Here is a 23,832-nt window from a genome sequence, read left to right as displayed (position 1 = left end):
CTTTGGTGTCAACAGGATAAATTGAAGGTATACAATATACCATTAATTTGATACATACACAAATATAGACATTATATGTCCTTAACAACCACATAATATTAATATTAATACTCAAGATGAATTCCATAGATCATGAACTTCAATTTGTCTCTTTGGATCTTTCTCATCTCAGCAACTTCACTCGATTTGGAGAACCTCTGCAATGATGCGATTACCGTCTCTCTACTGTGAAACATGTGTAATTCGTTCTATCGAAAAAAATTTAAAACATATTGGAGTGTATGGTGTTCTTTAATTTAAAACAAAAAGAAAATAGGAGGATCCACTTGATGGAATTAAGACCAGTGAGGATGGTTTTGGATATATCTATCAAAACCATAACATATGCATCATAAAAATAGATATCGATCCCAGAGAAGTTTCCTCAAAAAAATATATATATTTAAGTATCAGTCAGCTCAAGATTTTTTCCTTGTCTAACTAAATTAATTATCTCCAGAAGTAATTTTTTTTATTTTGAAAAAAGAGTAAGAACATTATTCATAAGAAACACTTTGATGTCAGCAAGATAAAGTAATGGTATATAATATACCATTAATTTAATACATACACAAATATCGACATTATATGTCCTTAACAACCACATAATATTAATATTAATACTCAAGATGAATTCCATAGCTCATGAACTTCAATTTGTCTCTTTTGATCTTTCTCATCTTAGCAGCTTCACTCGAGCCCTATTCAACTCCTTGACAACTTCTTTGCTCCCAATGCGCTCCTTTGGAGACAACTTGGAGCACAAGAGGCCACATCGAATCACTGAAACCAAGCAATCATAAACATCCTCTGTTACATTTGCACTATCTCCTCCAACATTGACTGGGAAAAGTTTATGGTCGATAATCTCAGTAACACGATCAGAAAAAGCCATCTCAACATACATGTGGAGGTTCAATCCGTCTCTGAATCTTTCGTCGGTGGGGCTTATGCCAGTAAACATCTCAAGCACTAGAATGCCATAGCTGTAGGCATCTCCTTCAACTGATGCCTGACCTCCCATGCCATATTCTAAAAAAAATGACAAATTAAAATCATACCCTTCTACAAATTATTCACCAATGTCAGTAACATAGTGTTGTTTTTTCTTCTCAATTCAAACATACAAGCCTTTTTTTCCTTATGTATGTTGCCAATGTTAATTAGATGCACTGATTTTAATTTGACCTTCTGAAAGCTTTTGCTAAATTTCTATACATATCAATTTGATAGCTAGGAGCTAACTAGTTTGGTACCATCCATTAAGATAATTAAAAGAACATATGAGACAATACAGATTATGTGGAAGCTATTCTTTCCGTACCGTGATAGGGTAAAACAAAGTCAAAATAAATAATAAACACACCCACTATAAATTAATCTGGTCCGTAACTACTTATACCTATATAAATACTAACACACAAAATTAATTTATCATAAGAATAAGCTTGTACCTGGAGGAATATAACCAATGGAACCTCTAAGTCCAGCCGTACTTCCTGTCAACAGAGAAGACATACCATCAGGTTGAACCAGAAATCTGGCAAGCCCGAAATCACCCACATGTGCAGTCATGTCATCATCCAAAAGAACATTGCTAGGTTTAAGGTCACAATGTATGATTGGAGCGGACCCATGGTTATGAAGATATTCCAAGGCTGTCGCAACATCGATTGCTATATTCAACCTTTGGATAAGGCTGAGACTCCTAAATGGCCTATTTGTACACATGTCGGGATGCAACCATGTTTCTAAGCTGCCATTATGCATGAACTCAAAAATCAAAGCTTTAAAATCATTACCATGGTTGTTACGTTATGAAATTTTTACAATTAAATTCGAATGATTTAAAAGAAAGAATCGATAAATCATGTTAATAAAATGGAAGATTAAACCTTAATTAAGGTTCCCCTAAATAAGTAAGTTAATTGTGAATTGAAACCGCGTCGAAATTTCGAGATTTCGGAATTTTATAGCCCCAGTGCGGATTAGGTTGACCGCAGTGCGGGTGGAAGCCATCCGCAGTGGCTCAGACTTTTTCTGGAATTTTGCAAAAAAAAAAAATGACTAAGTAGTGAGTGCGGGTGAGGGATCCGCAGTGCGGATGAGTTTAGCCGCACTCATGAATTTCTGTATTGCACTGAATTTTCCTGAAATCGGCTAAGTAGTGAGTGCGGATGAGGGTGAACCGCAGTGCGGATCAGGTTCATCCGCAGTAGGCTCGGACTTTTCCTGGATTCGGCTGACAACCGACTAAGTCTCGAGTGCGGATTAGGTAACCCGCAGTGCGGATTGGCTAATCCGCATTCAGGATAATTTTAACCCTAAAACCCAAGTTAAACCTTCTCTCTCTCTCACTTCACCATTTTCCCCATTTTTAAGTGAATTTCGGTTAAGAGAGAAGGAAAAGATCCCGTGAGTTTCCGTTTCGTTCAGACTCCCGATTGTTGCGAGAAATCAAGTTTGGAACCGAGAAAGCAGCCGAGGATCTCTCAGAACCCTTCTATTTGGTATTTCTTTCTCTCCTTTTTACTTTCGAAACCTCGAATTTTCTCGATTTCTCGGATTCTCATTTTAAACCCGAGATTTGTGATCGAATTGCTCGAGGACTAGTTCCTCTACACTTCTTACTAGTTTGTTTGTCATTCTTTTTCCCGATTTCTTCCGATTTATGAAATCTGATTTCTAGGGTTTCGTGCCAAAATTGAAAGTTGGCATAATCGTGATTTGATTTGCCTAACCTGACCAATTAGACTTGTAATCGGTAGGGTTGCCTCCTGATCGTGAATTTTTAGAACATTTAACGGCCGATTTGAGGTTTTGACCAAATTAGGGTTAACCAAACGGTGGATTGAATTGAACCGAGAACCAAAGTAGTGAAACGGTGATTGATGGTCACCAAATGGAGTTTGTATGGTCCCGAGGACCTAGATGAATTTTGTGTGGTTTTAGAGGATTTTGGTAAGAAATAATGAACCGAACGAATTGATACCAAAAACATCGAAATTGATTTGGGAAGGTATAAGCCCTAGAAGTAACTCGAGTAAACCTCTCGACCCTGAACCAATGTTAAACCAAGTAAACGTATAATATAGGTGTAGGCTCGGTCGAGCAAGAACTTGCTAGACAATACGAGACGTCCGATCCTTAAGCTAAGCGGTACGCTCGTCATAATAAGGTGCGGGATTCTTGGACTTGTTTGATACTTTATTTTCAGGAATTAAACTGTGTTTTCGTTTGTCATGTTGAATATCATTGATTGCATCACTGAATTGCGTAGAGCATTTGCATAGCCCAATCAAATTAAACTCGAATTGATCTGAATTGAATGATTTGCATACTGGTATGGTTATAAGTTATGTCGATCTATTGTGATCTGATTTTGATTTAAAGTCACCACGAGTGGAATTGATATGTGTGTGAATGGATTTACGAAGTTAAGCACTTGGATCCAATTAATTTGCCAAGTCGGGCTGTATGCTGACTTGGATTCCCAGGATCCTAAATGGCCTTAGGTGAACGGCCCTCGATATTCCCAGTACCGGTTGGGACGAGGGAGGGTGATTATGTTATGAGATGTGTGATTGGAAATCGTGGTTGACTTGTGTAACGTCTATGGCTCGGTAGCATTTTCCTACGTGTTAATGCATTTGAACGGTCGATTGAATATGACGAATATTGGAAACGATTCTAAAGTGGATTTTCTTGACATGATTTGAACCAGACCTTAATAAACTGTTAAGCCAAGCGGTTGCAGATGGGTGTCAAATAAAGGGTCCAGCGGTTGGCCATCTGTAGGTGTCAGTAACCCTACAGATGTGGGTTTGATAAAGGTTCAGCTCGAAAGAACATCTGTAATTGCTACAAGCCCTACTGAACTGAGTTAGGAATCGAGTTAAGCCAAAATATATGTTGTGTTTGAGATTCATCTTGGAAATTCCGTAAACTGTGTTTCAGGTTGATTAACTGTTGTCGAGTAGTGGCATTCTGTTATTTATGTTTTCTTATATAACTGTTTGCATTGTTGTTGTTTGGGTTTCATTATTGAATATAGAGTTTGATTGCAAGTCCAATAATTCAAATGTGGCAAATTCGCACTGAGAATTTATTCTCACCCCCACCTTCCCCGTTATTTTACAGGTATTGGTGCGACTGATTCCGGAGAGGCACGAGAGTAGTAGGCCTTAGTAGCTTACCAGTATATGACCCTAGATATCTTTTGTTGTATAGATTTAGGGTAGGCCTCGTGGTTGGTATCCGGATGAGATACTTTTGTTGTATTATATGCTGACCAGACTGTGTACTCTGATATATATATTAGAAACTTGTTTGAATTGCTTGTTGTTTGGTTTGAAATGTGAGTAGCCTTGTAAGCATACACGGCGTTGTATGCTTACGGCGGGGGACTGTTACGACCCGTGGCCGCGGGGTGTGACAGCTCTCTTCGGTGGTATCAGAGCTCAAGGTTTAAACCCTAACCAGACTGATAGGATACATGAGTGGGGTACGTTATACTTCGGGTCGTCACGGCTAACGACTTGTTCGTTCTATGAGATAAGTATATGCAAATCTAATGACTATTTTCTTCTTATTTAAGAATTATGGAAGGACGTCGAGGTAGGGGACGACCTAGAACCAGGAACCCACTGAACGAACCGATCATTCATGCGAGCGAGGCTGGATCTGCAGGGCCTGAGGTCCAGAGAGTTGATCTTGGACCTGGAGGTGCGCAGAACCGGGACCGAGATCTAGACGATAGGTTGATCGCGGCTTACGAGAGAGGTCGCCAAGCAGAAAGACGTGAGGTGGCACCGGAGGCTCCCCGAGGAGGTCCGGAAGATTTTAGGAGGTTATACGACTCCTTTATGCGCCTTAATCCACCTCGGTTTAATGGCACTGGTGAGTATGCCGCTGCTGAAGAATGGCTCGAGAGCGTGAGTGCGAAGCTAGTTCTATGTAGAGCACCAGAACAAGATATGGTGGAGCTGGCAGAGCAGCAGTTAGAGGAGGGTGCGAGGTTCTGGTGGGATGGAGCCCGACGTAGTTATGTCGGGGAGGAGGCCAAGATTCCGTGGGAGTGGTTTGAACTGCAGTTCACTCGACGGTTTTTGAGTAACATCCAGCGAGAGGCGCTGCGGAGGAAGTTCCTAGACTTAAAGCAGAGTGGGCGAGCAGTGGCGGAGTATAACAATGAGTTCCTTGCCTTGTCCAGGTACGCGATTGATGTGCAGACTGATGTGGTGAGATACCATAGGCAGTACCTGGATGGACTGGATGGAGGGATATCGATGATTGTGGATACCCCTATGGCTACTGAGTTGCAGGCCATGATGGATCACGCTGAGCAAGTGGAGTTGCACAACAAGAGAAGGAGGTCGGAGATGACAGAGAGGAATGTCAAGCAGAGGGAGGACCAAAACCGACGGTTTAGGTCAACGGGAGGACCGTCGACAGCTAGACCACCCCCGAGACAGTTTATGGCACCTAGACCCCCTCCGAGGCAGATAGCAGCACCGGTACTCCGGCCGGGCTTCGTTTCTGTGTGGTGCCGTTCATGCAACCAAGCACACTCTGAGATCGATTGCAGACGCCGCAACCAAGCGTGTTACACCTGCGGCAGCATGGAGCATTGGGCAAGAGAGTGCCCGAATGCGGCACTAGGGTTCCAGAGGAACGGCGGTGGCAGAGGGCCCATGGGACGTGGATCTGGTAGACCACCATTCCGTGGTCGAGGTGCGTCACAGACCAGCGGAGGCAGGATTGGAGGTCGAGTGGCTGCCCACGCACTCGGCATAGCAGATGTTGCATATGACGCAACGAGGGCTCTGGAGGAAGGTGAAGGCTCGCAACCATCTGATTCTCGAGCTGATGTGATGACAGGTATACTTTCTATCTCGGATGAGAGTGTCTATTGTTTGATAGATACTGGGTGTAGCCATTCCATTGTATCGAAGGCTTGGGTAGAAAAGTATAACTGGTCAACTGAAACCAATAACCAAGTCCTGAGTGTCCAAACCCCTTTCGGTTCGACTGACCGAAAAATAACCATATGCCGAAACCGAAAAGTCAGAGTTGATGGAAGGGATCTCGAGATAGACCTGTTGGTTATGGAGATCACGGGTTACGACGTTCTATTGGGGATGGATTGGTTAACAAGACATGCCGCAACGATCGACTGTCCGCACCGCAGGATTTGTTTTGTGACCGCAAAAGGTGGTATGTCGTGCATGCTGAACTGTAGGAAGGTTGGAGGGTTGATACCGTGCATCTCGGCTGTGGAAGTTAGGCACCTGATCGATTCAGGGTGCACTGCATATCTGACAGCAATAGTGTACACTGATACGGAAGTTCCTGAGATGAATACGATTCCAGTGGTGTCGGAGTTCGTGGATGTGTTTCCGGAAGAAATAGTCAGATTACCACCGGAACGAGAAGTGGAGTTTGGCATAGAAGTGGTACCAGGTACGACACCAATTTCAAAGAGTCCGTATCGTATGGCTCCTGCAGAATTGAAGGAACTCAAGGCCCAATTAGAAGAGATGCTGGAAAGCGGGTTTATTAGACCGAGCACATCTCCATGGGGTGCTCCGGTGCTGTTTGTGAAGAAGAAGGATGGTACCTTACGGTTATGTATCGACTACCGTGAATTGAACAAGGTGACCGTCAAGAATAGATACCCGTTACCCCGAATCGATGACTTGTTTGATCAGCTGCAAGGATCTTCGATCTACTCCAAGATAGACTTGAGAACGGGGTACCACCAGCTGAGAATACGTCCGACTGATGTGGAAAAGACAGCCTTCCGAACGCGCTATGGGCATTACGAATATATGGTGATGCCGTTCGGGCTAACGAACGCTCCGGCTGCATTTATGGACATGATGCAGCGAGTGTTTCACGACCTATTGGATTCAACTGTGGTGGTGTTCATCGATGACATCCTGATATATTCAAGGTCACGTGAGGAGCATGAGGTACATCTGCGGATAGTGTTACAGAGATTGAGTGATCATCAACTATTCGCAAAGTTTTCGAAGTGTGAGTTCTGGCTTGAGAAAGTGGCCTTCCTTGGGCACGTGATATCAGGTGAAGGGTTGGCCATGGATTCAGAAAAGATTCGGGCGGTGACCGATTGGAAGAGGCCAGAAACAGTTACGGAGATTCGCAGTTTTCTGGGGCTAGCCGGATATTATAGAAGGTTCGTACTTGGATTCTCACAGTTAGCTGCTCCCCTTACGAAGCTTTTGCATAAAGGTGTGAAGTTCGAGTGGGGTGTCACTCAAGATCAAAGTTTTGAGGAGTTGAAGAGTCGGTTGGTAACTGCACCGGTTCTTGCCATGCCCATCACCGACGAGGAGTATACCGTCTACACCGATGCATCCGGATCTGGTTTGGGATGTGTATTGATGCAGAAGGACCATGTTATAGCATATGCTTCTCGGCAGTTACGATCACACGAACAGAATTATCCGACCCATGATCTGGAGCTAGCTGCAGTGATCTTCGCTTTAAAGATTTGGCGGCATTACCTGTATGGAGTGAAGTGCCGTATCTTCACGGATCACCAAAGCTTGAAGTATATCTTCACTCAAAGGGAGTTGAATTTGAGGCAGAGGAGATGGTTGGAGCTGATGAAGGACTACGATCTGGATATCCAGTATCATGCCGGAAAGGCAAACGTGGTAGCAGATGCGCTAAGCAGGAAGAGTCAGATCAATCTGGCATCGATTATCACCAGCGAGACACACCTCCTCGAAGAAATGAGAAGAATGAATCTGCACGTGGGTGCATCCCGTGAGTTTGCATTGGAAACGTCATCTCGATTGATTGGAGCGAGCAATAGTGCAGGTACAGCTACAGTTGCCTCGATTATCTTGGCTGCGGTCGAGGTTCGACCAGAGTTACACGAGCAGATTCGAGCAGCACAACAAGAGGACCCAAAGTGCCAGAAATTCCGACAACATTTCGAGTCAAAGGCAGACTCGCCATTTCAACTCCACGAAGATGGTATTCTGCGGTTCCATGACCGCATATGCGTTCCGAATGTCTCAGAACTGAAGAATCTGATTCTGTCAGAAGCACATGACTCGGGGTATACCATTCACCCTGGTGAAGTCAAGATGTATCAAGATCTAAAGCGATATTTCTGGTGGCCAAAGATGAAAAGGAACGTGCAAAACTATGTGGAGAAATGTCAGGTCTGTCAGCAAGTTAAGGCAGATAGACGGAAGAGGGCGGGCTTACTAAGACCTTTGGAGATACCCATGCGGAAATTCGAGTCTATCACTATGGACTTCGTGACTGGATTTCCGAGAACCGTTGGACGATATGATGCCATATGGGTGATAGTGGATCGGTTGACGAAGATTGCACACTTCATTCCACTCCGGATCGAGACATCCGGAAGAGAGCTAGCCGATTTGTTCCTGCAATACCAGTTTAAATACCACGGATGTTCGCGACACATTGTCTCCGACCGAGACACTCGATTTACATCTCACTTTTGGGGAAGCTTTCAAAAAGCCATGGGCACGAAACTGAGATTCAGTACAGCCCATCATTCGCAAACCGACGGTCAATCCGAATGAACCATACAAACATTGGAGGACATGCTTCGATCCTGTGCTTTGAGTTTCCGAGAATCTTGGATCAACCATTTGTACTTGGTAGAGTTTGCGTACAACAATAGCTACCATTCGAGCATTGGAATGTCACCACAAGAGGCACTTACGGGACAGCAGTGTCGCACACCGCTGTGGTGGGGACCCGCAGGTACGTATTCACCTACCGGGCCTCAAATGTTAGAAGAGATTGCCGAAAAGACGAAAGTCGTTTTGAGTCGGCTTAAGTCGGCCCAAGAGAGACAAAAGAAATATGCGGATGTGCATCGAAGACCGTTGGAGTTTCAAGAAGGGGATCATGTGTGGCTTCGAGTTTCACCCTTCAGGGGTGTACACCGATTTGGCGTATCAGGCAAGTTGAGTCCTCAATATATTGGACCGTTTCAGATTTTGAGACGAATGGGACCGGTGGCATATGAGCTTGCATTGCCACCAGCATTGGACCGGGTTCATCCGGTGTTTCATGTGTCACAATTGCGCCGATACGTACGAGATACATCTCATTGCATTAATCACTCGGACCTGCATGTCCAAGGTGACTTGTTCTATCAAGAAGAGCCAATGCAGATATTGGACCGAAAAGAACAGCAACTTCGGAGCAAAACGATTAAGCTTGTCCTGGTCAAATGGGGACGCCATTCGACTAAGGAAGCAACGTGGGAACATGAGGAAACCATTCGTGAGAAGTACCCGGAACTATTCAACGACCAAGGTACACAATTTAGTTCAGAGGACTGAACTCTATTTTAAGGGGGGGAGAAATGTTACGTTATGAAATTTTTACAATTAAATTCGAATGATTTAAAAGAAAGAATCGATAAATCATGTTAATAAAATGGAAGATTAAACCTTAATTAAGGTTCCCCTAAATAAGTAAGTTAATTGTGAATTGAAACCGCGTCGAAATTTCGAGATTTCGGAATTTTATAGCCCCAGTGCGGATTAGGTTGACCGCAGTGCGGGTGGAAGCAATCCGCAGTGGCTCAGGCTTTTTCTGGAATTTTGCAAAAAAAAAAAATGACTAAGTAGTGAGTGCGGGTGAGGGATCCGCAGTGCGGATGAGTTTAGCCGCACTCATGAATTTCTGTATTGCACTGAATTTTCCTGAAATCGGCTAAGTAGTGAGTGCGGATGAGGGTGAACCGCAGTGCGGATCAGGTTCATCCGCAGTAGGCTCGGACTTTTCCTGGATTCGGCTGACAACCGACTAAGTCTCGAGTGCGGATTAGGTAACCCGCAGTGCGGATTGGCTAATCCGCATTCAGGATAATTTTAACCCTAAAACCCAAGTTAAACCTTCTCTCTCTCTCACTTCACCATTTTCCCCATTTTTAAGTGAATTTCGGTTAAGAGAGAAGGAAAAGATCCCGTGAGTTTCCGTTTCGTTCAGACTCCCGATTGTTGCGAGAAATCAAGTTTGGAACCGAGAAAGCAGCCGAGGATCTCTCAGAACCCTTCTATTTGGTATTTCTTTCTCCTTTTTACTTTCGAAACCTCGAATTTTCTCGATTTCTCGGATTCTCGTTTTAAACCCGAGATTTGTGCTCGAATTGCTCGAGGACTAGTTCCTCTACACTTCTTACTAGTTTGTTTGTCATTCTTTTTCCCGATTTCTTCCGATTTATGAAATCTGATTTCTAGGGTTTCGTGCCAAAATTGAAAGTTGGCATAATCGTGATTTGATTTGCCTAACCTGACCAATTAGACTTGTAATCGGTAGGGTTGCCTCCTGATCGTGAATTTTTAGAACATTTAACGGCCGATTTGAGGTTTTGACCAAATTAGGGTTAACCAAACGGTGGATTGAATTGAACCGAGAACCAAAGTAGTGAAACGGTGATTGATGGTCACCAAATGGAGTTTGTATGGTCCCGAGGACCTAGATGAATTTTGTGTGGTTTTAGAGGATTTTGGTAAGAAATAATGAACCGAACGAATTGATACCAAAAACATCGAAATTGATTTGGGAAGGTATAAGCCCTAGAAGTAACTCGAGTAAACCTCTCGACCCTGAACCAATGTTAAACCAAGTAAACGTATAATATAGGTGTAGGCTCGGTCGAGCAAGAACTTGCTAGACAATACGAGACGTCCGATCCTTAAGCTAAGCGGTACGCTCGTCATAATAAGGTGCGGGATTCTTGGACTTGTTTGATACTTTATTTTCAGGAATTAAACTGTGTTTTCGTTTGTCATGTTGAATATCATTGATTGCATCACTGAATTGCGTAGAGCATTTGCATAGCCCAATCAAATTAAACTCGAATTGATCTGAATTGAATGATTTGCATACTGGTATGGTTATAGGTTATGTCGATCTATTGTGATCTGATTTTGATTTAAAGTCACCACGAGTGGAATTGATATGTGTGTGAATGGATTTACGAAGTTAAGCACTTGGATCCAATTAATTTGCCAAGTCGGGCTGTATGCTGACTTGGATTCCCAGGATCCTAAATGGCCTTAGGTGAACGGCCCTCGATATTCCCAGTACCGGTTGGGACGAGGGAGGGTGATTATGTTATGAGATGTGTGATTGGAAATCGTGGTTGACTTGTGTAACGTCTATGGCTCGGTAGCATTTTCCTACGTGTTAATGCATTTGAACGGTCGATTGAATATGACGAATATTGGAAACGATTCTAAAGTGGATTTTCTTTACATGATTTGAACCAGACCTTAATAAACTGTTAAGCCAAGCGGTTGCAGATGGGTGTCAGATAAAGGGTCCAGCGGTTGGCCATCTGTAGGTGTCAGTAACCCTACAGATGTGGGTTTGATAAAGGTTCAGCTCGAAAGAACATCTGTAATTGCTACAAGCCCTACTGAACTGAGTTAGGAATCGAGTTAAGCCAAAATATATGTTGTATTTGAGATTCATCTTGGAAATTCCGTAAACTGTGTTTCAGGTTGATTAACTGTTGTCGAGTAGTGGCATTCTGTTATTTATGTTTTCTTATATAACTGTTTGCATTGTTGTTGTTTGGGTTTCATTATTGAATATAGAGTTTGATTGCAAGTCCAATAATTCAAATGTGGCAAATTCGCACTGAGAATTTATTCTCACCCCCACCTTCCCCGTTATTTTACAGGTATTGGTGCGACTGATTCCGGAGAGGCACGAGAGTAGTAGGCCTTAGTAGCTTACCAGTATATGACCCTAGATATCTTTTGTTGTATAGATTTAGGGTAGGCCTCGTGGTTGGTATCCGGATGAGATACTTTTGTTGTATTATATGCTGACCAGACTGTGTACTCTGATATATATATTAGAAACTTGTTTGAATTGCTTGTTGTTTGGTTTGAAATGTGAGTAGCCTTGTAAGCATACACGGCGTTGTATGCTTACGGCGGGGGACTGTTACGACCCGTGGCCGCGGGGTGTGACAATGGTGGTCAGTGCTAGAGCATGAACTTAAAACTTTGATAAGATTTCTGTGTCGAACTTTTCTTAATACCTCACATTCAGACAAGAAACTTTTAGAAGCACCACGTTGATTCATATTTAGTACCTTCACAGCAACAGTTGTCACGTTCTCAAAATTCATCAGAGCTTTGTAAACAACTCCAAAGGTACCTCTTCCAACTAGATTCTCTGATGAAAAGTGATCCGTATCCCGGAGAATGTCATTGTATGACACTTTTTGATACTCTGAATTTTTGGCCACAAATGGTAAGGGATTATTCTGAGATCCCTTTTTCCAATAAAAAGGGGCTATCAAAAACATGATTATACAAATGCATATAATTCCACCTATGCAACAAATTATTACAATGATAATTTGGGAAAAGTGCTTCTTCTTTTGATTATCCAAAACACATTTGAGTAAATGCATTTCAGGTAGCCCGCCACAAAGTTTGGGATTTCCTCTTATGTCTACTGCACTAGAATTCTGGAAAACCCCATCTTTTGGTAATTCCCCCTCAAAATTGTTGAAAGAAATATTCAAATGCTGAAGTTTCATATGACCAACAAACACAGGTATTGGACCAGATAAAGTATTATTGGAGATATCAAGATCTTGCAACCCTATCATGTTGCTCAAAGAGAAGGGAATAGAACCATTCAACTGGTTTCCTTCAAGATGAAGTACTTGAAGTACCTGGCACCCTTCGATTGTGCTAGGAATTTGACCAGATAATTTATTGTTTGATAGGTAAACTCCTGCTACATTGTTTAAATGACCAATTTCTGGTGGCAGTGATCCATTCAAATAGTTATTTGACAAGTCGAGGCTGATAGAAAGTGAATGAAGATTGAAGAGTTCCTTTGGGATTGAGCCTATCAATTTATTATTTGAAAGATTCAAGGTATTTAGTAATTGCATATTGCTTAATTCTTCTGGTATACTCCCAGTGAATGCATTGTTGCCGAGATAGAGTGCAACCATTTTTGTGAGATTACCTAAAGTTGATGGTATTTCACCTGATAACATGTTTCCCACTAGGTTTATCCCTTCAAGATTCCAAAGATTGCCGATTTCTTTTGGGATAGTGCCTTCAATAAATGTTTGACTGAGTTCTAAGGTAACAAGGTTGGTTAGTTTTCCTATCTCTGCTGGAATATTTCCTGAAATTGGATTTATATAAAGTCCTAGATAGTGAAGACTAGTAGAGAGATTTGCTATGGAACGAGGGAGCATGCTGTGGAGTTGATTGTCTCCAAGGTCCAATGCTTTTAGAAATGTACAGTTGATTAAAGAATCAAAGAATCTCCAATTGTCAGCAGTGGCCGTAATTTGATTTTCATGGAGGTTAAGCCAAGAAAGGTTTTGTAAGGTTCCTATACTATCTGGTATTGTGCCTCTGAAATTGTTTGACATTAACTCGATCATAATCAAGGATGAACAATTGGATATGGATATTGGAATCTGACCATGCAGTTGATTTTTGCCCAGTATTAGCAACTGTAGGTTCTGAAATGCATCACAAAAGTTTGACGGAAGATTTCCATCAAGCTGATTTATATTCAATCTCAAGTTAACCAATGCTGAGAGGTTGTAAATGGAATGTGGTATCTTACCTGACAAATTGTTTGCATCGAGGGAAAGGTTCTTGAGAGCCTTTAGATTGCCGAGTGAAGGTGGGATGAGACCATCTAAATTATTTTCATAAAGACGAAGAACTGATAGATGCGTAAGGTTGCCTAAGGTGCTTGGGATAGATTCTGTAAGATTATTTCTACCTAGACTCAATATTTCGAGTAGTTCTAGGAAACCAAATTGTGGAGGGATGCTTCCTTGGAGATTATTGGAACTCATGGAAATATATTCTAAATTGGAACAATTACCAAGAGTTGATGGAATGTTTCCATCAAGGTTATTCATATACAAATTGAGAATTTGCAATCTACTCAAATGACCAAGCTCTGCTGGGATATTGCCATCTAAATTATTTTCATAAAGATAGAGCTCTGATAGATGCGTAAGGTTGCCTAAGGTACTTGGGATAGATTCTCTAAGATTATTTGTACCTACACTCAATATTTCGAGTAGTTCTAGGAAACCAAACTGTGGAGGGATGGTTCCTTGGAGATTATTGTTTCTCAGCCCAAGAAATTTTAAATTGGAACAATTACCAAGAGTTGATGGAATATTTCCATCAAGGTTATTCACACTCAATCTGAGCATTTGCAATCTACTCAAATGACCAAGCTCTTCTGGAATGTTTCCAGTAAGTTGGTTAAATGAAAGATTCAAACTTTTGAGAAAGGTGAGATTTGCCAAAGAGGGGCATATACGGCCTGACAAACTTAATGAACCCAGAGAGAGAGAAGTTACTCTATCGGGATGGCGGTTGCTGCACCTTATGCCTTGCCATTGACAATAGTGGAGAGAATCATTCCATGATGATAATGCCTCGAATGAGTCATTAGACATGAGAGACTTGAAGGAGAGAAGTGCAAACTTGTCAGTTTCATTTGTGGCAAAGTTGTTTGATGGAAGATGAAAGGAGAATAAGCATATGAGAAGTAAGAGGTGTAAACCTCGCATTTTTTTTTGTGGAAGAAGACTATCAGAGTTGTAAGAGGATATTGTTTGAAGAAGACTATCAGAGGTGTAAAGCTCTCATTTTTTTTTTGGCGTTGTAAGAGGATATTTATAATTAATGACTCTTCTATGATCTTATTTATCATTCAAATATTGGTGGAAGAAAACTATCAGAATTGACCACAGTTCGAATTTTCCTATTGCGAGTCATTGTCTTGTGGACACAAATATTTGTGGCAAAAATGTTTAATGGAAGATCGAAGGATAAGAAGCATATGAGAAGTAAGAGATGTAAAGCTCTCATTTTTATTGGTTATCAAGTGTTGTAAGATGATATCTCGAATTAATGACCATTATCTTTTATCCTACTTGAGAGGGGAGAATTTCATGTATACCCCTAAAGAATTACGCAATAACATATTTTTTTTCTAAAAAATTCATAATGTCAAATTTATCCTTCTAAATTAAAAACTCTTTCCTTCTAAATTAAAAAATTCATACATTTATTCAATTTATTGACAAAACTATTAAAACTCTTTTGAAATTTATAAAGTACTCATTTTAATCTCTATTAAGAAAAATAATGATATGTAGTTTGCTTAACTGAAATATTTTGTCTTCCAATTGACTGATTTTAAAAGCAAATAATTTATTTACATAATAATAATTTTTTATTAATATCCAAATTTAATATTAAATTTCAAAAAATAACCGGATCAGTAACGTTTTTCGAAATCTACCCTTTCCGGAAAAAAATTTTCCGGAAACGGTAGCTACTTCCGGAAAAAAATTTTCCGGAAATAGGATTTTATTTTTTTTTTTTCCGGAAATAGGATTTTTTTTTTTTTTTTTTTTTTTAGGAAACTTTTTTTTCCGAAAATTTTTTTTATAGGAATTTTTTTTTTCACTTTTTATTTATAATTTATTTATTTTTTGTATTTAAGTATTACAAATATTTAATATAGTTTTTTAAAAAATAGATGAAATACTATATAATTTGATTTATTCGAAGGACTGCTACAAATAATCCGGATCAACATTTTTCATGCCAGATTTTTTATGACCGTAAAAAAAAATAATATAATATAATATATGCATATGTATATGTATAGGTATATATAATATAATATATGTATATGTATATATAATATAATATATATGTTCAAATGTGCTTGCATATCAAATTTTATATTTTTTTGAATTTTTTTACTATTTATTAAGTATTTAACAAAATCGCTATCTATATTCAGACCATTGAATTTTTGTACCCATCTTAATAAATATTAAAAAAAATTAGAAAAATTTAAAATTTGATCTGCAAGCACATTTTAAAATATCCATCATGTTGAACGGTTTGGATCGACTGTTTGGACTTTGAAAACTTTGAAAATACCGATCGTTGAATGCCTACCGTTGAACGAAAACTTCAACTGAATTTTTGAGGCACTAAACGAGGGTTCCAATACCTCATATTTTTTATACCTCATATTTTGTATCTTCATTTTCATATATATTATATTATATATACATATATATACATATATTATATTATATATACATATATATACATATATTATATTATATATAGATATATATACATATATTATATTATATATACATATATATATATTATATTATATATACATATACATATATTATATTATATTATATATACATATATATACATATATTATATTATATATACATATATATACATATATTATATTATATATACATATATATACATATATTATATTATATATACATATATATACATATATTATATTATATATACATATACATATGAATATATTATATTATATTTTTTTTTTTTACGGTCATAAAAAATCCGGCATGAAAAATGTTGATCCGGATTATTTGTAGCAGTCCTTCGAATAAATCAAATTATATAGTATTCCATCTATTTTTTTAAAAACTATATTAAATATTTGTAATACTTAAATACAAAAAATAAATAAATTATAAATAAAAACTCAAAAAAAAAATTCCTATAAAAAAAATTTCCTAAAAAAAAAAAAAAAAAAAAATCCTATTTCCGGATAAAATTTTTCCGGAAAAAAAAAAAAAAAAAAAATCCTATTTCTGGAAATTTTTTTTCCGGATTTAGCCTATTTCCGGAAATTTTTTTTCCGGAAGTAGCTACCGTTTCCGGAAACAGAGGCTGTTTCCGGAAAGGGTAGATTTTGAAAAACGTTACTGATTCGGTTATTTTTGGAAATTTAATATTAAATTTGGATATTAATAAAAAATTCGGTAATAATTACCTAAATTCAGACAAACTGAACCCCATTTTAGGGCCATAAAAAATCAGAATTAGTATCATCTTCAGAGTTTAAATTTGATTGGAATTTTCTTGGAATTTGATAACTGATTCAGCTATATCGATTGGATGATAGCTAGGAACGGAAGTAGAATCTGAATTTTGTGGAAAAATTATTTATGTCGATCGGGTCCCACATAAATTGGGGTATGAATTGAAGAATTGCTCTGCAACAGTCAAATCAAAATTGGTTTGTGATGGATACATTTTATTATTAAAAACATATGTAGTCTGCCTCCTTGATTGTCCATGCATTCAATTGTTCACTTATATAATTATTAATATTTATATTTTATCGTAAAATAAAAGTTCTGGTATATATATATTTATGTATTCTATTATGTAATATTTTAATTATTACTAACTATATATTTTCAATTAACAAATAAATAATATTTGTTGATAAATAAGTAGATGGATATCTATGTGAACTTCTAGACGTGCTCATTTATTGTCTCTGATGATAATTATCTCTTGGTACCAACCAGTGACCTCCAAGCCTATATGTCAAAAAATATTTATGTTTATCCTGACTTATTTTCAGTGAGTAATATTTACTTTTTTGTTTATTCCGGATTTTATAAGAAAAATAAAAGAAAAAAGGCCTAAGTTTCTAAACAATCAGAAGTGCCGACAGTCAACATTTTTTGAAAATTATGCTTTTGATTTTATATTTTTTTTCAAAAAAAATATAAAAATTTACTCAAGCTTCGAAAAATTATAAATATTTGCCTACTCCTAATTTCTTTTCTCAAAATATATATGCTTCTATTTTTATGTTTTTCTCAGGAAAAAAATATAAAAATATACTTAATATTCAAAATAATTATAAAATTATACTTCATCCGAAACTTTTGTCCCACCCTACTAATTATTCTACTTCCGTCCCTGAAAACAATTATAAAACTATTGCACCAATACAGAGAAACATGCATTTGTATGTAGAATTCAGGCTAGATATATGCTGACATAAATCTCTTTATTTTTTTTTTAAATCTATACTGACATAAATCTCAATATTATAAATGCATGTGTTCGAACATATTTAGTTTTCCACTTATATCTAACACATGAAATCTTTCTAAATTTGAGAGAGATTGCAAGAATTTGGGTATGCTAAATATTTTCATACCCAATTTGGTATCAAGAAGGATAGATTAATTATATATGGTGAACCAACTAATCATATCATATGTACCATTAGTAATAACAATATAATTAGTTGCATAATTTAAAACATTAAATAACATGCTGACTTGGTAACAGGTCATATGACTGTAATATTATTATTTGGCTCAGGTTAAAAGCTTTTTTGGCATTGGTACTTTTGTGTGCTATTCGTTCAAAAGAACTATCTATATATCAGATAAATCTGACCTCAACATTTTCAACGTGACAGAACCTCACTGGACATCTAGTACTATACTAACTATATGCATATGCATATGCATATACATATATATATATATATATATGAGGTGGGCTACGGTGAGTTGCGAAGTAAAACGCATTTCTACTTCACGCCGTATTTTTATTTTGAAAGTCCAAACGACCGATCCGAACCGTTAGATGTTTAATCCATATTGAAATGTGCTTGGAGACCAAATTTTATATTTTTTAGAATTTTTTTACTATTTATTAAGCATGTTTTAAAATTGCTGTTTTGCTGTGAACAGTAAAAAACAGTAAAATTTTCTGGACCATCAGATCAGCGACTTTCAAAATTGCTTAATAAATAGTAAAAAAATTCAAAAAAATGTAAAATTTGGTCTCCAAGCACATTTCAATATGGAGAACAAGATGAACAGTTCGGATCAACGTTTTGAACTTAAAAATCGCAAAATATGAGCGTGAAGTAAAATAGTCGCTTTACTTCGCAACTCACCGTAGCCCATCTCTCTATATATATATATATATATATATATATATATAGAGTACGGCTAACGCGCTTCCTCTAGCATATGGGCCGAAATGCTTCCGGTGGAAATTTGAAATTTCAAAATCCAAAAAGTCGATCTGAACCGTTCATCTTCTTCTCCATATTAATATCTGCTTGGAGACCAAATTTTACATTTTTGTGAAATTTTTTACTATTTATTAAGCCACTTTGAAAATCGCTGATCCAACGGTAGCTTCTGATTTTTACTGTTTGGTAAGCCACCGTTGGATCAGCAATTTTCAAAATGGCTTAATAAATAGTAAAAAATTTCAGAAAAATGTAAAATTTGGTCTCCAAGCAGATATTAATATGGAGAAGAAGATGAACGGTTCAGATCGACTTTTTGGATTTTAAAATTTCAAATTTCCACCGGAAGCATTTCGGCCCATATGCTAGAGGAAGCGCGTTAGCCGTACTCTATATATATATATATATATATATATATATATATATATATATATATATCCCTGTTGGCTTTACCAGCGGCCGTCCATTATCAAATTGGGGTATGACTTGAAAATTTGGTCTAATCTTCTAGCAAATGCTACATAGTTTTATCCCTGTTCACCTACATTTGATGGAACGTTTATCATCTAGTCTCCAACTTTTGGTAACCTCCAACGTTTATCAAACCTCTGGTCAAGCAGTTAAACTCCCTCCAAAGAAGATTAATAGGCTACCGATGACTGAGCCACGCTACTACATTCGGCTCCAGATGAAAAGAGATGATGGCATGACGGAAACCTTTGGTATAACATTACTTATAAAGTTTCATTTCAGTACATTTAAGTTTAAATGGTACACTGAATTGCTTCTGATCTGGAAGGGGAGGTAACATTCATAACTTAATCTGAACTATAAATTATGAAGATAAAGCATAATAATAGAAACAAAGCAATTTCAGTATATTTGGTACGCCATAACCATTTTTAATGTCCGCCCTATCTAGTTTTTCTCCTTAATCTAGTCAAATATATTACTTGAGTATTGCTTACAACAACAGTTACACCTTGAGTCTCAAATTGTTACAAGTTCAAATTGTTTGAATTTTATTATTTTACTCTTTATATGTTCAATAACATACAGAGAAATTTATTTATGATTTCTAATTTTATTTGAATTAATTTGAGGAAGTATATTCAATGTAATCATTTTTTTTTGTAAATGTGAGAATATCATTTTTAATACAAACTTAATCAATTTAAAATTTGCAACAAATTTTAAAAACAACAAGAGCCAATATGAAATTTTTTGAACCAATCCTATTATTCATTATTGGCCATATATTTTCCATTATGTCAATCTCTAATTAAAACTATAAACAAGACTTGAGAAAATCCATTGACATGCTGTCGCCTTGTTTTATTATATGAGCTAGAGGGTGTCCTTACCAAAAATAAACAGTACTCATTTACCTACTTGACATCCTATAATGGTTGCATAATTCATAATACTGAGTTTCCTAATTATCTATATTCAGACCTAGCATTTGATACTTTCAAATTTTATTTTCAAACTTGATATCTGTTGAAAACCTGGTAAAGCTCATTTTCGAGCCATATTCATAGTTAGAATCTTCTGCATAGTTTAAATTTGATTGGAATTTGCGTGGAAATTTGATAACTAACAGCTATATCAGTGATAGGAACAGAAGTACGTAGGATCTGAATTTCGTGGAAAAATTATTTGATTGGCGGGCTCCACAGGTGGAAAATTGGGGTATGACTTGAAAATTGCTCTAACATTCTAGCAAATGCTACATAGTTTGATCCTGTTAACGTTTGATGGAATGAATGGTTATCATCTAGCTAGTCTCCAAACGTTTGAGGACAAGCCAACTAGCTTTCAAAAAAAAGAAAACAAAATGGAACGGCAGGTTAAACAAATAAACAGTACTAATAGACCATTACTTGTTCTTCTTTGTTTGGCAATGACCACTGCATCCTTCTGTTCCACAATTTACCACTCATGTCATTCTCTCTCAAACCTCTGGTCAGCAGTCAAAACCCGCCCAGGAAGATAAACAGGCCACCAGTGACTAAGCCAATTAAGCTGCAGACACCTTAGGTATAACATTACTTAAAGTTTCATTTTACTACATTTCAATGGTAAACTGAATTGCTTCTAACCTGGAAGGGGTGATGTAATATTTAGAACTTGTTTATAGCAAGTAGTTGTTGAATAAAGATGGAAATCATTAATTATTTATCAAGGACATGTAGTACAATTCAGAAGACAATAATTAACTGGCAATTTAAACCATGAAATTTGACACCATGATTAGTGTAAAATTTTAGAATTAATTACTAATGTTTCTTTCACTCATTATAGGAGGAGGGACCGAATATTTTATTAATAGGAAATAAAAAATACGAATTTTTGAAATCTCGGATGGTAGGAAACACTCCACATTATATGACATCCATGTGGGATGCCATAGTTTAAAACGTCCCTTAACCCAAAAAAATAAAATAATAATAACTGGACATCACAAAGTAGGGCCCACATATTAAAACTTGAAAAAAAAAAAAAACAGCGGATGCTATACTCTTTAATTAACATGCCACAACAGTGAAATGGTAAGAGAGTGTTCTAAATATAGAACGATGAATGTAATTTATGTTTAATTAAAATAAAAATATTTTGTAGCTACTGTCAAGGGTTTCAAAAAAAAAAAATAAGGAGAGAGAGAGACGCCTTCGTTTGTGGCGTCCAGCGCCTTGTTTTTCTTTTTGCACCACCTCATTCTACTGTTGTCCCGAGCAACACTTAAAGGGGGTTCAATATGTGATCTTTTAAATTTTTAATCGTTTTAGGTTTACTATTCAAAAACTGAAAAATTCAATTGCATGTAAAATAAAATAGTAGATTAAGAAGAGTTGACACATGATATGTTAATGGAGTTCGGCAAGAAGGATTACAAGTTTAGAGCCAGTGAGCTCTTACAAAACAAGCGGGAAGTCGGCTTTATGAAGCGAGCACAAAAGACTTTAAGTTCAACTCTCATGTAAACTCTTTATTAATCACTATAACCTAATTAAGATTAAGATTAGTGAAGTAGATTTGAGATTATTGAACAAAAATTAATTGAAGATTTAAGCACAAACACCAATGGTGCCTACCCTCAGATGAGAAAAAAAACGATATTTTTAATTGTTTGGCGGCTTGGGAATGTTGAATAACCAAATCCAAATCTCCTATTTATATCAAAGGAAACAAAATCAAGGTTCTGATGACAACCATTGTAACGGTTGATAAAATGTTGTTGCCGGTTATCAACAGTTACACAACTGTTGTCACAGCAATTTATGCCGAGACAAGCCATTTTTAATTATGAAATTTTTAATGTCAATAGTTACAACAGTTGTCAACAGTTACATAACGGTTGTCAACCAAAGTCCGGATCCTCCCTTGTAAGGACTCAGTTGTCCTTTCCTGCTCCCCTCTTTCTTTCAGCGAGTCCAAATCCTCCCAAGTAACTCAAATTTTGTGTTAGATCACATGCCGTCTGATAAGAATTTGGACCAGACCGGTCCAAGATTGAATACACGAGCTCCTTTAATATTAGTGTTAAAACAGATCCGACGGTTCGGATCTAAACTCAAAATGTGAGTTAACTCCGGTGATATGAATTATCTTTTTGGTCTTTTCCTCTGTTGAACTTTTGAAATTTGTAATCTCAGTCTTCCGACATATTCCCGGATTACCTCTCTTTTTCTTCTCATAAATATCCCCAAACAAATCTCCTCTGATTCTCTCTCTCTTTCTCTCTCGGGCATTGTCGTGCCAATGGCAATGAAGAAGGGAGGAGGATGGTATGTACGCGTTTAGTAGACCCAAATCGAAACCCTCGCAAAACCCTTTTTGGCAAATGGCAATGAAGAGGTTTGGATTGGTTGAATTGGGTCTACTTTTGGACCGAGGAATGAGGCTTTTGTTAGTTGTTAGGTAATTAGTTTTAACTAATTCAAGGGATCCCTCCTCTTCTTTTACATGCCTTTGTCTTTGGTTCATAGCCTGTTGGGCTTTGTTTATTTTACAATAATCTGAAAGTAAACAAGTGGGCATGTGGCATGGGCATGTTTATTTTCCAATAATTAGGATTCTTAAAAAATTTAAATAAAGAACTTACGTTGGAAAAAATATTTTTATCATAGAACTAATGTAAAAAAAAATGCGTCTTTCGTATCTTCTGTGTTGTTTCATGCCAATTTTTCTTTCATTTCGTGTCGTGTTCTACGTCGTGTTGTGATTAAAGTAATTTTCATGTCGTGTATTGTTTCTTGAAACTAGTCAACGATACGTAAATGGTCACAACACGGAATTTGCGATTTATTATACGTAACAGACACACATGTCGTGCTGTGTCGTAACCGTTTCATTCCATGCCGAGCATGAGCCGTAGTGTTGTTTTCTTCCATATTCTTAATTATCAATATACCCCTTTATTTGTTACAATTCTCAACACTCCCCCTCAAGATGGGCAAAAGATATCCACTAAGCCCATCTTGTCACACAACCTAGATAAATCTACTGAATTAAGTCCCTTGGTGAGGCAGTCAGCCACTTGATCTCCAGTAGCCACACTATTGCTGTCATCAAAAAACAAAAAGAAAGGGATAGCAATCCTAACTGGCAGCAGATAAGCCAGCATACAGAGTTAGCCAAAAACCAGAAATATTCTAAGGTGGATAGAACTAAGCCACAACACAATGGGCTGATGTTGCTACAAAAAACAGAAAGTAAATGGAAAGCATAAAATGTCATATAGCATTGTTAGGATCACAGGAAGAATGCATGCCAGGGGGCTCCTGATACATCACCAGCTCTCCCCCAGGGGGAATGCATGCCAGTGGGATAGCATCTTCAATAATAGGCATCCAATCTTCAGCGGCCCTCTGA

The 23,832-nt window shown here is 37.6% G+C and overlaps 2 protein-coding genes across 2 annotated transcripts in view; both read right to left on the bottom strand.

Moving 5' to 3' along the window:
* Positions 1 to 694: 694 nt before the first annotated feature.
* LOC144561089 (putative LRR receptor-like serine/threonine-protein kinase At3g47570) overlaps positions 695 to 23,832 on the bottom strand; it is a 41,413-nt gene continuing 18,275 nt past the window's right edge. The window contains exon 2 of the mRNA XM_078310315.1: positions 695 to 1,071. Within this exon, the coding sequence (XP_078166441.1) occupies positions 716 to 1,071 (356 nt within the window). The 3' untranslated portion in view covers positions 695 to 715. The remainder of the gene's footprint in view (positions 1,072 to 23,832) is intronic.
* Positions 11,930 to 14,740, bottom strand: LOC144563965 (receptor kinase-like protein Xa21). Its single transcript, XM_078313419.1, has 2 exons — positions 13,918 to 14,740; positions 11,930 to 13,845 (listed from the first exon to the last, which is right to left on the bottom strand). Exons 1-2 carry the CDS (start codon positions 14,651 to 14,653, stop codon positions 11,930 to 11,932), a joined length of 2,652 nt encoding a protein of 883 aa, XP_078169545.1. The 5' UTR covers positions 14,654 to 14,740.

Source organism: Carex rostrata, chromosome 1, assembly GCF_964058835.1.
Source record: "Carex rostrata chromosome 1, lpCarRost1.2, whole genome shotgun sequence".
NCBI lineage: Eukaryota > Viridiplantae > Streptophyta > Magnoliopsida > Poales > Cyperaceae > Carex > Carex rostrata.
Note: the sequence above shows the minus strand (reverse complement) of the source record. Positions and strands in the feature narration are given on the sequence as shown.